This window comes from Nomascus leucogenys, chromosome 16 (assembly GCF_006542625.1).
Source record: "Nomascus leucogenys isolate Asia chromosome 16, Asia_NLE_v1, whole genome shotgun sequence".
NCBI lineage: Eukaryota > Metazoa > Chordata > Mammalia > Primates > Hylobatidae > Nomascus > Nomascus leucogenys.
In genome coordinates, this window is record NC_044396.1 from 71,876,114 (window position 1) to 71,891,548 (window position 15,435).

The 15,435-nt window shown below is 44.9% G+C and overlaps 1 protein-coding gene across 1 annotated transcript in view; it reads left to right on the forward strand.

Annotated features, from left to right (window-relative positions):
• The window catches only part of DEPTOR (DEP domain containing MTOR interacting protein), a 182,408-nt gene that overhangs the window by 77,163 nt on the left and 89,810 nt on the right, over positions 1-15,435 (forward strand). Inside the window, exon 4 of the mRNA XM_030795119.1 lies at positions 14,407-14,585. Coding sequence (XP_030650979.1) covers positions 14,407-14,585 — 179 coding nt within the window. The remainder of the gene's footprint in view (positions 1-14,406; positions 14,586-15,435) is intronic.

Consider the following 15,435-nt stretch of genomic DNA (forward strand, 5'->3'; position numbering starts at 1 on the left):
TTCCTGTCAAGTGAGCCTTTATAATAGGTTTTAGAACCCAGCTTCCCTTGACATTTGTTTGAAAAGGCTCACCGAGGTTTGAGTTGTTTTGAATTGAGGGTACAAGCACTTGGTTTCTCTCCTTCTTGTATAATTTTGTGGTGATGAAACCATAGTTGAATGTAGCCTTTTAGGATGGCCATGGCCTGAGAATCCATCCTTGGCTTCTATCTAAAGCTGATTCAGATTCTGAAAATGGCTGTTGAATGCAACACTAAAACCCATGGGGAATGTGAAAATTACAACTTTCCAGAATATCAGTCTCCTCAGAGCATAAAACTAACACTAAAAAGTTCTCATCTTTCTTTCAGCTAATTTGAAATAGCAAGCAAAGACGAAGGGATTTTATTTCCAAAAACAAATAACACCCTCCATTACTGTTGTTTATGGTATTCACTTAGTTTTTAGTCAGTCGATTAGAAGATATTTGTTGAGCACCTGATGTATATATACCTCCTCCCTGGGCTCAGTTTTCCAAGAAATAAAAACATTTAAGACATGGTCCCTGTTCTTCAGAAAGTTATAGTTTCACTGGAGGGATAAAAATAGTACATAAAAATTGAGAGGAAATTCAGGCCGAGTGTGGTGGCTCATGCCTGTAATCCCAGCACTTTGAGAGGCTGAGATGGGTGGATTACCTGAGTCAGGAGTTCGAGACAAGCCTGGGTAACATGGCAAAACCCTGTCTACTAAAAATACAAAGATTAGCTGGGCATGGAGGCACACACCTGTAATCCCAGCTATACTGGGGAGACCGAAGCAAGAGAATTGCTTGAACCCAGGAGGTAGAGGTTGCAGTGAGCTGAGATCCACAACCCTGCACTCCAGCCTAGGTGACAGAGTGGAACTCTGTCTCAAAAAAAAAGAGGAAGTCAAAGAATTTCTTTAAAAAAAAAGAGAGAGGAAATTCAAGGAGAGGGCAAGACCTGTATGGATTGCTCCTTAGTTGGGTTATGTTCACAGAGACCTTAGGGCTTAATCTGTCCATTTAGAATAGTCCCACTGTCTCCATTGACACTTTATATGAACGACAGCTAGGCCCCTTCTGCTCTTTTCATCAGGCTGGTGCAGCCCCTCACCTCCACATAGGACACAGGACTGGTCATGAAGGCCTGGAGTTGGATTTCAGCCCCTGAACCTAGGTTCCCTTGTACAGTGAACAACCTGTATCACTGTACAAGGAGCCCCTAAAGTTCCGAGATACATGTGCAGAACGTGCAGGTTTGTTACATAGGTAATAGTGTGCCATGGTGGTTTGCTGACACCTACGTATTAAGCCCTGCGTGCACCGCACCCTCCTGCCCCTACTGGCCCCAGTGTGTGTTGTTCCCCCCCGGCCGTGTCCATGTGTTCTCATTGTTTAGTTCCCACTGATGAGTGAGAACATGTGGGTTTGGTTTTCTGTTCCTGTGTTAGTTTGCTGAGGATGATGGCTTCCAGCTTCATCCATGTCCCTGCAAAGGACGTGTAGTTTCAATTTCTTCAGAGAAGGGAAAATGGGAAGAAGCGAGGGAACACCATGAGTAAGGAACCAAGGTGAGACTGAGTATGTTCTATTCAGTGTCTGATACGAAGGCTGGTGAAGGAGGGTAGAAGATCCTCATTGCCAGACTATAAAGTGCTGTTTCTTCCCCTGTTCCTCACCTTTTCCAGTATGCAGTATTTTTACTCATAAATATTAACTGAGCAGCTGTTTATTAGTTCCAAACCAAATTATTATGAAAATTGCATCAATTTAGCTATGTAACATGTGTTCTATAGACAATAGCATAGTACTTAAAAATATCAATGCTCATGTGAGCATTTCTCCCTAATTAATACTTTCTTGCTGTCAAGGCCAAGGGAAAACTTCCCTTTCTCGCTGTTGGGGCCAAGGGAGAAAAGGCATATACATTTATTCATAGTTTTATGTGACATAGGAGCCTTTAAAATGAAGACCCAAAGATACAGGGGAAATTGTCCATTTTTATGCTCAGGTTCAAGAAATTATGGACAATTGTGTAGAAATATGACTGGAGGGGCCGGGCGCGGTGGCTCACGCTTGTAATCCCAGCACTTTGGGAGGCCGAGGCGGGCAGATCACGAGGTCAGGAGATCGAGACCACGGTGAAACCCCGTCTCTACTAAAAATACAAAAAAATTAGCCGGGCGTGGTGGCGGGCGCCTGTAGTCCCAGCTACTCGGAGAGGCTGAGGCAGGAGAATGGCGTGAACCCGGGAGGCGGAGCTTGCAGTGAACCGAGATTGTGCCACTGCACTCCAGCCTGGGCGACAGAGCGAGACTCCGTCTCAAAAAAAAAAAAAAAAAAAAAGAAATATGACTGGAGGCCGGGCGTGGTGGCTCACGCCTGTAATCCCAGCACTTTGGGATGGCAAGGCAGGCAGATCACTTGAGGTCAGGAGTTTGAGACCAGCCTGGCCAACATGGTGAAACCCTATCTCTACTGAAAATACAAAAATTAGCTGGGCATGGTGGCACACGCCTATAATCCTAGCTAGTTGGGAAGCTGAGGCACAAGAATCACTTAATCACTTGAACCCAGGAGGTGGAGGTTGCAGTAAGCCAAGATCGTGCCACTGTACTCCAGCCTGGGTGACAGAGCAAGACTCTGTCTCAAAAAAAAAAAGAAAGAAATATGACTGGACAAAAAGGGTATGATCTACAGTTAATAGACTCAGCGGGGAAACCCAGTAAAGCCCATCTATCTAGATTCTTCTTGGTCTCTCTGAGCATGCATTCCTTCTGAGTGTGGGATAAGACCCTCTCTGGAATGGGAATCTTATGACCCACAGTCAAACAAGATAGGTCAGATAGCTTCTTTTTTTTTGAGACAAGAGTTTCACTCTTGTTGCCCAGGCTGGAGTGCAATGGTGCGATCTCGGCTCACCGCAACCTCCACCTCCCAGGTTCAAGCAGTTCTCCTGGCTCAGCCTCCCAAGTAGCTGGGATTACAGGCATGCGCCACCACGCCTGGCTAATTTTGTATTTTTTGTAGAGACGAGGTTTATCCATGTTGATCAGGCTGGTCTTGAACTCCTGACTTCAGGTGATCCACCTGCCTGGGCCTCTCAAAGTGCTGGGATTACGGGTGTGAGCCACTGCACCCGGCCAGAAGAACTTTATTAAGAAGAAAAGAAAACTCATTCATGACTTACCCCAGAAGTAACAGTTTTTTGTTGTTGTTGTTTGTTTTTTTTCTTTTGAGAAAGGTCTCACTCTGTCGCCTAGACTGGAGCGCAGTGGTGCCATCTTGGCTCATCTCAACCTCCGCCTCCTGGGTTTCAGTGATTCTCCTGCCTCAGACTCCCAAGTAGCTGGGATTACAGGTGTGCTCCACTACCACCTGACTAATTTTTCTATTTTTAGTAGAGGTAGAGTTTCACCATGTTGGCCAGGCTGGTCTCAAACTCCTGATCTCAAATGATCCACCCACCTCGGCTTCCCAAAGTGCTACAATTACAGGCATGAGCCACCATGCCTGGCCGAGGTAACGGTTTTAATATTTGGGTGAATGAATTATTAACTTTTTTTTTTTTGGAGACAGGGTCTCACTCTGTCGTCCAGACTGGAGCGCAGTGGTGCAATCACAGCTCACTGCAGCCTCAAACTCTTGGGCTCAAGTGATCCTCCCACCTCAGCCTCCCGAGTAGCTAAGACTACAGGCATGTGCCACTACACCCAACTAATCTTTTGGTATTTTTTGTTGAGATGGGGTTTCGCCATATTGCCCAGGTTGGTCTTGAATTCCTGGGCTCAAGTGATCCTCCCACCATGGCCTCCCAAACTGCTGGGATTAAGGTATAAGCCACCATGCCCAGTCTGTTTTGCTTTTAAAAATAATTGATCATATTAACGCATGACTTGTTTTTTAAAGCTCTCTTTCTAAATTCTGAAGCATCTTTTTGACCTAAGCCCCACAGGCCATTTCGTCTCCCTCCCTGGCTTTTGCGCCTGTACATCATTCACATCTATTCCCAGGTTACATAGGGCCTTCTCAGCTCTTTTGAATTTTTTTCCCAATGTACAAGGAGATCGCTATCAGCTTATTTCTATTCTTGTACTGGCCCCTAAATGTAGTAGTTCCTTCTATTGTAGTGCTGCCTTCCCTCTAGGTTAATATGCATCTGGGAAATCTGAGTCAGATATAGATCCAGGAAAGGTGGAAATCAGCTCACATGCACAAGCAAAACCTGGTGAGTGCTTGCAGCAGGCAAATATTGGTGTGTGTGTGTGTGTGTGTGTGTGTGTGTATGTGTGTTTTGAGACAGTCTTGCTCTGTTGCCCAGACTGGAGTGCAGTGGCACAATCTTGGCTCACTGCAACCTCCGTCTCCTGGGTTTAAGCGATTCTCCTGCCTCAGCCTCTTGAGTAGGTGGGATTACAGGTGCCCGCCACCACCCTTGGCTAATTTTGTATTTTTAGTAGAGACAAGGATTTGCCATGTTTGCCAGGATGGTCTTGAACTCCCAACCTGAGGTGATATAACCACCTCGGCCTCCCAAAGTGCTGGGATTACAGGCATGAGCACTGCACCCGGCCTCTACGATTGAATTTTAAGAGTTATTATGTTCTGGATGCAAATCTGTTATTAGACATAGATTTTGCAAATATTTTCTCCCATTCTGTTCTCGATGGTATTGTTTCTAGCACAAAAGTTTTAAATTTTGAAATAATCCAATTTGTCTATTTCTCTGTTATGTTGCTTGTGCTTTTGGCATCCTATCTAAGAAACCATGCCTAACCCAAGCCTATGGAAACTTGCGACTTATGTTTTCCTTCAAACATAGGAATTTTATAATTTTAGCTCTTATGTTTATTTCCATAATCCATTTTGACATAATTTTTTTCCTTTCTTTTTTTTTGAGTCAAAGTTTCACTGTTGTTGTCCAGGCTGGAGTGCAATGGTGTGATCTCAGCTCACCGCAACCTCTGCCTCCCAAGTTCAAGCGATTCCCCTGCCTCAGCCTCCCAAGTAGCTGGAATTACAGGCATGTGCCACCATGCCCAGCTAATTTTGTATTTTGGGTAGAGACAGAGTTTCTTCATGGTGGTCAGGTTGGTCTCGAACTCTCGACCTCAGGTGATCCACCCACCTTGGCCTCCCAAAGTGCTGGGATTACAGGTGTGAGCCACTGCGCCCTGCCAACATAATTTTTATATAAAGCATAAGGTATATATTAAAAACCACTGAATTGTTCATGTTAAATAAGTTAATTGTATGGTATGTGAATTATCTCTGAGTAAAGCTGGAAGAAGAAGGAAGGGGAGGGGGCGGGAGAAGAGAAGGAGAAGTCATCCTGGCAGCATCTGCTTCCTCTTTCTTGAGCCCCACATCAGCACGTCCAGACTTCCTTACTGGAGAGAGGCTATTTTGAGGGGCACTGCAGAGCCAACTATCCAGTTCTGGCCATCACCTGCATGCAATTGTGAGTGATCCCAAGCTACAGTCATAGAGGTGACTGCCCAGGTGAACCCCAGACAATGCATACAATACTAACATATAATTAAATGGTGGTTATTTTAAGCCACCAAGTTTGGGAGTAGCTTGTCATATAGCAAAAGATAATTGCAACAAGTAGTAAGTCAAATTCTTGCTTTAACGTTGTGACTACATATCAATCCTAAAATAAAATCCCACGAAAGGTGTGGTCTTCAAAATAAGAACCTGGATGGGGACATTAGTTGATTATAAGGGGAAATGAAATAAGGAAGCGCTAAGTCTGGTGGAGCATGTTGTAAATGGCAAGTTGATCCAATCCAGGCAGGCATGCCAGCTGGCCTCAGTCCTAAAGCTCACACTGGCAGAAGCAGCTAACCAGTCACTTGTCCAGTGGCCACCAGATACTTTGTAGGAGCTCTAGAGGGCTAGCAGGTCATGTTTCTAGTTACAAGAAATGACACAAGTTAACCCCATCCACTGGCCCTCCCCATTCCCTGAGAGGAAAATCACTGAACTGGAAGGGACAGAGTGGTCAGAAACGGATAAAGGCTGGGAGTCTGTGTCTGTATCTTAAATGGAGACTATCAGTAGTGCCAAACTCTCTTGATTATCTCCACACAGGTCTCCTTTTTTTTTTTTTTTTTTTAAGAGATAGGGTTTTTTTTTTTTTGATGGAGTCTCATTCTGTCACCCAGGCTAGAGTGCAATGTCACAATCTCAGCTCACTGTAACCTCTGCCTCCTGGGTTCAAGTGATTCTCCTGCCTCAGCCTCCCAAGCAGCTGGGATTATAGGCACCTACCACCACACCCAGCTAATTTTTTTGTGTTTTTAGTAGAGATGGGGTTTCACCCTGTTGCTCAGGCTGATCTTGAACTCCTGATCTCAGGTGATCTACCTGCCTTGGCCTCCCAAAGTGCTGGGGTTACAAGTGTGATCCACCGTCCCTGGCCAGAGACAGGGTCTTGCTGTGTCATCCAGGCTGGCGTGCAGTGGCACAATCATAGCTCACTGCAACTTTGAACTCCTGGGCTCGAGGGATCTTCCTGCCTCGGCCTCCCAAAGTGCTGGGATTACAGGTGGGAGTGAGCAACTGCACCCAGCTTGGGGTTATTTTTAGTAGATACTTGGATAATGATGTATAGTAGGAAAATGCATATAATTAAGTTTAATTTATTCATTCAGCTTTTTGAAAACCTACTGTGCTAGGAAAAAATTGTGAACCACATAGACAGGGACTCTGGTCTCAAAAAGCTTCTAATCAAGTGAGCAGGTAACTCCCCTAGGGCTCCAAGAGGGACCTTAGAAGTGGTACATGGTCCAGATTTGTAGGAATTGGAGATTTCTTAGAGAAAGTGATATCTAAAACCAGAAAACTGAGGACACTGGTTTTTCCTCCATTTTGTCCTCCGAGACACCTTATTTGAGAGTCAAAAGAAATGAAGGAATGGTGGTATTTCTTGCCTGGGCATGCACACACATGGGTCCTTCTATTCCTTCCTTCCTTCCTTCCTTTGTTCCTTCCTTCCTTCCTTCCTTCCTGCACACACATGGGTCCTTCCCTTCCTTCCTTCCTTCCTTTGTTCCTTCCTTCCTTCCTTCCTTCCTTCCTTCCTTCCTTCATGCACACACATGGGTCCTTCCCTTCCTTCCTTCCTTCCTTCCTTCCTTCCTTCCTTCCTTCCTTCCTTCCTTCCTTTCTTTTCTTTCTTTCAGACAGAGTCTTGCCCTGTCACCCAGGCTGGAGTGCAATGGTGCGATCTTGGCTCACTGCAACCTCTGCCTCCTGGGTTCAAGCGATGCTCCTGTCTCAGCCTCCCATGTAGCTGGAACTATAGGCATGTGCCACCATGCCTGGATAATTTTTGTATTTTTAGTAGAGACAGGGTTTCACCATGTTGGCCAGGGTGGTCTCGAACTCCTGACCTCAAGTGATTCACCCACCTTGGCCTCCCAAAGTGCTGGGATTACAGGCATGAGCCACCTTGCCCAGCCTCTATTTCTTTTCTAGATTTTTGTCATCATTCCATGTGACTTTATTCTATTCAGTTTATTCCCTGGAACTTCAGTGTTCATCCGTCATTCTGTTGTGACTTTCTGAGCTATGTAACATGCCTCAGTGTGTGTGGTTCCACATATCTTTGCCACTGCTTATTCATACGAATGTGTTCCAGCTATCTATTCCTACAAAACAAGTCATACTAAGATTTAGCAGTCTAAAACAACAATGATGAGTTATTTCTTCTGATTCCATGGTTTGCATGGTGGTTCCTCTGTTGATTTCATCTGGGCACATTCATACACTTGCTGGAGGGTCAGCTGGGCTGGAAGGTCCAGGATGCCCTCATTCACATGTCTGAGAGCTGGTGCTTGCTGTTGCTTGGACAACCTGGTCCTCCTCCTGTGGCCTCTTCCCCTCTAATAAGCTAGACCTGCCCCCTTTCTTGGTGATTTCAGGAGGGCATTCCAAGGGGCAAAGGTGGAAGTTGTAAGGCCCCTTAAAGCCTCACCTTAGAAGTTGCATAACGTCACTTTCATTGCATCCCGTTGGTCAAAGCCAGTCACAAAGCTAGGCCAAGTTCATCACCTTAGAAGTTGCATAACGTGGCCAGGCATGGTGGCTCACACCTGTAATCCCAGCACTTTGGGAGGCTGAGGGTGAATTACTTGAGGTCAGGAGTTCGAGATCAGCCTGACCAACATGGTGAAATCCCATCTCTACTAAAAATACAAAAATTAGCCAGGTGTGGTGGCGTGCACCTGTAATCCCAGCTGCTCAGGAGGCTGAGGCAGAAGAATAGCATGAACCCGGGAGGCGGAGGTTGCAGTGAGCCGAGATCACGTCACGGCACTCCGGCCTGGGTGACAGATTGAGACTCTGTCTCAAAGAAAAAAAAAGAAGAAGAAGAAGAACCTCACTTTCACTGTGTCCTGTTGGTCAGAGCAAGTCACAAAGTTAGCCCAAGTTCAAGGGAAATTGAAATGGACTCAGCGTCTGGATGGGAGAAGCAATGAAGTCACACTGGAAGACACATGAGGAACTACTGTGTCCATCTTTGCATACAATTTCCTAGAGAGTGTTTTTATGTTTCTGTCACTTGCATTGACATATGTGTGACAGTTGTCCTTACCACCTTCTAAGAAGGGGTTGTCCATTATTATATTAAATAAAATTCATATCGCTTATACCAACTCAGCTGTTACTAACTTTGGGAAAGAAGCCTGTTGCCTGTTGGCTATTTCTTTTTTTTTTTGAGACAGAATCTCGCGCTGTCGCCCAGCCTGGAGGGCAGTGGTGCCATCTCGGCTAACTGCAAGCCCTGCCTCCCGGGTTCATGCCATTCTTCTGCCTCAGCCTCCTCAGCAGCTGGGACTACAGGCACCCACCACCACGTCCAGCTAATTTTTGTATTTTTAGTAGAGACAGGGTTTCACCGTGTTAGCCAGGATGGTCTCGATTTCCTGACCTTGTGATCCACCCACCTCGGCCTCCCAAAGTGCTGGGATTACAGGCATGAGCCACTGCGCCCGGCCGCCTGTTGGCTATTTCTAAGCATGGATTAAAGTGCAGAAGAGTTTTGATTTGGGAAAAGATCTAAATAAGATCTTTTTTTTTTTTTTGAAACGGACTCTTGCGCTGTCGCCCAGGCTGGAGTACAGTGGTGCGATCTTGGTTCACTGCAACCTCTGCTTCCCAGGTTCAAGTGATTCTCCTGCCTCAGCCTCCTACCACAGTAGCTGGGATTACAGGCATGCACCACCACACCCAGCCAATTTTTGTATTTTTAGTAGAGATGGGGTTTCACTGTGTTGGCCAGGCTGGTCTTAAACTCATGACCTCAAGTAATCTGCCCTCCTTGGCCTCCCAAAATGCTAGGATTACAGGTGTGAGCCTCTGTGCTTGGCCTCTAAATAAGATTTTTAAGTGATTCTGTTACATGCTGAATGAGAAGGTCTTTAATGAGTTCTAGTAGATACTTATACCTTGTATACTCTTATCCTCTTAATAAGGGTATACATTCATGGGCCAGACGCAGTGGCTCACATCTGTAATCCCAGCACTTTGGGAGGCTGAGGCGGGTGGATCACAAGGTTAGAAGTTTGAGACCAGCCTAGCCAACATGGTGAAATCTCATTTCTACTAAAGATACAAAAATTAGGCATGGTGGCACATGCCTGTAATCCCAGCTACTCAGGAGGATGAGGCAGGAGAATTGCTTGAACCTGCGAGGCAGAGGTTGCAGTGAGCCGAGATCATGCCACTGCACTCCAGCCTGGATGACAGGGTGAGACTCCCTCTCAAAAAAAAAAAAAAAAAAAAAGAGTATACATTCATACACTTAGAACTTCACTTGCCCCCAATATTTTTGATGATAACAACAATTTAGTGAAGGAAGTGGAACAGGTATTATCTTCCTCATTTAATATGAGTTTGGGGGACAGTGAGAAGGTACGTCACTAGTTTGTAGCAGAGCTGTGTTTGGGTCCCAGGCATCTAATTTCTAATCCTGAGCCCCTTCCATGGATTTCAAATAGAACTCTAATCATTCTTCTAGGAAGAGAGACATGACCTTAAAGGAATCTCCATTTTCATCAGTTCATAGCTGTGAAGGCAGAAATTCATCTTGCCCCAATGTAGCTACAATGATTACTTATATAGCATAACACTTTATGTATACTGTACATTATTTCTTATTACAAAGTTGTTTCATTCACACTCATATGATTTTCAGAACAGCTGGGTAAGGATACAATTATACTCTTGAGAAAAACAAGGTTGAATAAAAGAAAAGTGGCTCCCAGCACGTTGCAAGGCTGAGGCTGGCGGATCACCTGAGGTCAGGAGTTTAAGACCAGCCTGGCCAACATGATGAAACCCCGTCTCTACTAAAAATACAAAAATTAGCCGGGCTTGGTGGCACGTGCCTGTAATCCCAGCTACTTGGGAGGCTAAGGCAGGATAATTGCTTGAATCCGGGAGGCGGAGGTTGCACTGAGCCGAGATTGCACCACTGCACTCCAGCCTAGGTGACAAGAGTGAAACTCCATCTCAAAAAAAAAAAAAAGAAAGAAAGAAAGAAAGAAAGAAAAGTGGCTTGCCTTACATCTCAAAGCTATTAAGTGACTCACTGGGATAAACTTAAATCTTTGAATTCCTTGTCCAGTGTTCTTTCTACAGCATGGTTGGGCTCTGAGTCTAAAAGCATTGAAAATAAACATCATATGGCATTAAGGTACAGGGCTTAATTACCTCCAAATGCAATGATTGATAGGTATACAGTGAGTGTTTGCATGACCTTGAGCAAGTTTCCTCCCCACCACACTGAAAGCTGCCCTTCCATTTTTCTCATTTGAATGGGAACTACATTTTTCTCATGTGGATAAAGAGGGTTTGGACTACAATGATCTCCAAGGTTTCTTCCTACTCTAGAATGAAATAGTTCAATTTGTATTGTATATTATTGTTAGTTTCAAAGGAAACGAAGGTTTTTAAAAGAGACAGCCAGACTTTCATATGGAAGAAAGGAACTCATCAGGAATAATTTTACGGAGGAAGATGACACAATGACCGTGACATTCTATATGGTTCGATTTTTTAATTTAACAAAGTTTTATGGGCCAGGTGTGGTAGCTCACACCTGTAATCCCAGCACTTTGAGAGGCCGAGGCCAGCAGATCACTTGAGGTCAGGAGTTTGAGACCAGCATGACCAACATGGTGAAAACCCATCTCTACTAAAAATACAAAAAAAAAAAAAAAAAGTAGCTGGACATGGTGGTGCATACCTGTAGTTCCAGCTACTTGGGAGGCTGAGGCAGGAGAATCACCTGAACTTGGGAGGTGGAGGTTGCAGTGAGCTGAGATTGCACCACTGCACTCCAGCCTGGGTGACAGAGCAAGACTCTGTCTCAAACAAAACAAAACAAAAAGAAAAAACCCCAAAGTTTTATGGACAAACATGGACTCAACCTTCTTGGAACCTATAATCGACCCGTCTTTAATCTGATAATCACAGAAACTGTACAGGGAGCAATGAGATTGTCTAATTGAGACCTGACCATAACTGAGATGCAAAACAAGGAGTCAAGTAGGCATGGGAGGGGGTGGTGGGGAGAAGAGAGGGAGAGCATTCTAGCCATGGGGATGGCAAATTCAAAGGCCTGTGGTAGATGGGGCATGGTATGTTTGAGGAACTGAAAGAGGGCAGGATCACACATACTTTATAGGCTATGTGAAGAATTTCGATCTTTATCCTAAAAGCAATGAGAAGCTATTGAAGTGTATTTTCAACAGGGGAAGGATATTATCAGGTTTGAATTTTTAAAAGATAATTTAATAGCTATGTGTAGACTTAGGGGTCCAAGGTTGGGTTGAGAAAAAGAGGGGATGCATAGTATAGTCAATTAAGAAAACGCTGTAGTTGTCTAGGTTAAAGTATTGGTATTTTAGACTAAGGTAGTGGCAATGCCTGAGATGGGAAGGCTTAGACACACATGAGAGAGATTTAGTTCAAGTTCACAGCTCGTGTTGATGACTGGGCAGGGGGTGAGGAAGAGAGAGGGGCCAAGGACAATGCCTCATTTTCTGGCTGGACAGTGTAAGCATTGACTGGCACAGGACCAGGTTTGGAAGGAAGAACGTGAGCTCAGTTTTGGGCTTGTTGATTCTGAGGTGGCTTTGAGAAATCTATGTGAATGCAAAGCTGTAGGATTGGGAGTATAGGCCTGGTCTGGGAATATAAATTTGGGAATCTTTGGAATGTGGCTAGTAATTGAAGACAGGGAAATGGAAGAGCTCACCAGAGAGACTGTGGAATGAGAAAAGAGGTAGGGACTGAATCTCAAGGAATTCCAGCCTTTAAAGTCCAGGGAGATGCAGAGAAGCCAACACAAGGGTAGCTGAGTAACAGGTAGGAGCAGAGGGCAGGTCGGAAACCAATAGAATGTGATTGATGTCCCCCTAGCCAAGGGCAGTGGTCAGTACCTTCTATTATTGTTTTTTTTTGTTTTTGTTTTTGTTTTTGTTTTTTTCCTGAGAGGGAGTCTCGCTCCGTCACTCAGGCTGGAGTACAGTGGTGCAAACTCGGCTCACTGCAATCTCTGCCTCCTGGGTTCAAGCATATCTCCTGCCTCAGCCTCCTGATTAGCTGGTACTACAGGCATGTGCCAATGTGTCTGGCTAATTTTTTTGTATTTTTAGTAGAGATGGGGTTTCGCCATGTTGGCCAGGCTAATCTCAAACTCCTGACCTCAAGTGATCCACCAGCCTCGGCTTCCCAAGGTGCTGGGATTACAAGTGTGAGCCACCATTCTCGGCCCCATATGCTGGTATTAATGTCTACCAGAACAAGGACTGACATTTGTGTTACATTGCTTCATATATGGATGCATAGGAGAACACTTACAGGCCCGTTCGGAGCTATTCTGGAGATGTGAAAATGGAATCCAGAGGAGCTGAGGAATGCCTAGGAAGATAGGTGTGAGAAGCAAGCTATGTGGGTATGGGAGGATTTTAAAAGAGTCACTTATGTAGTCGTCTCAGTTCAGGCTACTGTAACAAAATGTACCATAGGCTGAGTAGCTTAAACAACAAACATTTGTTTGGCAGGTCCAAGATCAAGGTGCCAGCAGATCCAGTGACACCTGCTTCTTGGTTTGCAGGTGGCTGCTTCTTGGTTTGATCCTGCTTCTTGGTTTGCAGATGGCTGTCTTCTGGCTATGTCCTCACATGGCAAGAGCAGAGAGAAAGAATGAGAGCAAGCTCCCTTTTGTCTCTTTTCATAAGGGCACTAATGCTATCACGATGGCTCCAGCCTAATAACCTAACTACCTCCCAAATGTGCCACCTGCAAATGTCATCACATTAGAGACTAGGGATTCACCATATGTAATTAGCAGGGACGGCTGGGCACGGTGGCTCATGCTGGTAATCTTGGCGCTTTGGGAGGCCAAGATGGGCGGATCACGAGGTCAGGAGTTCAAGACCAGCCTGGACAATATGGTGAAACCCCGTCTCTACTAAAAACACAAAAATTAGCTGGGTGTAGTGGCATGTGTCTGTAATCCCAGCTACTCTGGAGGTCAAGGCAGGAGAATTGCTTGAACTCGGGAGGTGGAGGTTGCAGTGAGCCAAGATCGCACCGTTGCACTGCAGCCAGGGCAACAAGAGTGAAACCCCATCTCAAAAAAAAAAAAAAAAAAAAAAAAAAAGAAAAATTAGTGAGGACACACTCAGTTCACAGCACTAGTCTTCTTAGCACAGAAGTGAAATAATGCAATTAGGAAAGAAATACTGGCTTTTTCAGAATGGTAGAGTAGAACATGAAATTGTAACTTCTTTTCAAGATTGCTAACTTGAATGCAGTCTGCTAATTGTAGAGTTTTGGATTGCATTTCCAATTTTTTTTTTTCAAATTACTAGGAGAAAATGCATCTTGTTTTCTTCTGAAGCAATTAGAAATTACATGTGTGGTAGGCTGGGCGTGGTGGCTCATGCTTGTAATCCCAGCACTTTGGGGGGCCAAGGCAGGCGGATCACCTGAGGTTGGAAGTTCAAGACCAGCCTGACCAACATGGAGAAAACCTGTCGCTACTAAAAATACAAAATTAGCTGGGTGTGGTGACACATGCCTGTAATCCCAGCTATTCGGGAGGTCAAGGCAGAAGAATTGCTTGAACCCAGGAGGCGGAGGTTGCAGTGAGCCAAGATCACACCATTGCACTCCAGCCTGGGCAACAAGAGCGAAACTCTGTCTCAAAAAAAAAAAAAAGAAAAAAGAAAAAAGAAATTACATATGTGGTGGCACCTGACAGCTGCATCTGTCTGTCTGACAACTTTGCTGTGGTACTTCACAGAAGTCTATGATTTCAAATGAGCTGTTTTCCTTTTGTGTAGGTTTATTTTTCTTTTCCCTTTTTTTCTTCCCAGGCTGATGAGCCCTGAAAACACACTCCTGCAGCCCAGGGAGGAGGAAGGGGTCAAGTATGAGCGCACCTTCATGGCATCTGAATTCCTGGACTGGCTGGTTCAGGAAGGTGAGGCCACCACGAGGAAAGAGGCAGAGCAGCTTTGCCACCGGCTTATGGAGCATGGCATCATCCAGCATGGTGAGTGTATTGGGCAGCTTTTGCTGCAGGAACAAACAGCCAGCCCCAAATCTTGTGTCTTACAACAAGTACTTATTTCTCACTCATGAATCTGTAAGTCAGCTGCACCTCTGCTTATGTTCAGCTTGTCTCCAAGTTGGGGGTCAAGTTCAGGTCTGTGCTCCATGCCTTTCCATTCTGGGACACAGACTAAAGGAATATCCACTGTCTGTGATGTGTTGTTTTTAGTAAATTATTGTAGATGCTAAAGAGGGCAGGCAGGTTCTTATAGTGCCTCCAAAAGCTGCTGCTTGGATGTGATATAACATCACAACTTTGTGTCTAACTGGCTAAAGCAAGTCATGAAGTCAAGTATAATATGGAGTTGGGAAGTGGATGCCTCCCAGAAGGTTGGTTGTTAGAGAGAATAAACATTTCCTGAACCTTGATGTAAACTGCCACAGTGAAGAGTGAAGCCAAAGAACCTTCATAAAAGTATCACTTTCCATTTAGGGCCAAATCATAATGATGCAATGTAAGTTACTGGTTAAGAAGTGTTTTAGTCAGCCCTTTGTATCTGTGGGTTCTGCATCTGTGTATTTAACCAACCATGAATTTAAAATCTTTGGAAAAAAGTTGCGTCTGAACTACTCACACATAGATATTTTTTCGTCATTATTCCCTAAACAGTACAATGTAACAACTACTTACAGAGTGTTTACGCTGTATCGGGTATTTTACATTGTATCTGACCTACGTTGGTTAACTGTAGGTCATGAGACTCCCATTCCAAGTCGGACACAGTGGCTCACACTTGTCATCCCACCACTTTGGGAGGCTGAGGTGGGTGGATCACCCGAGGTGAGAAGTT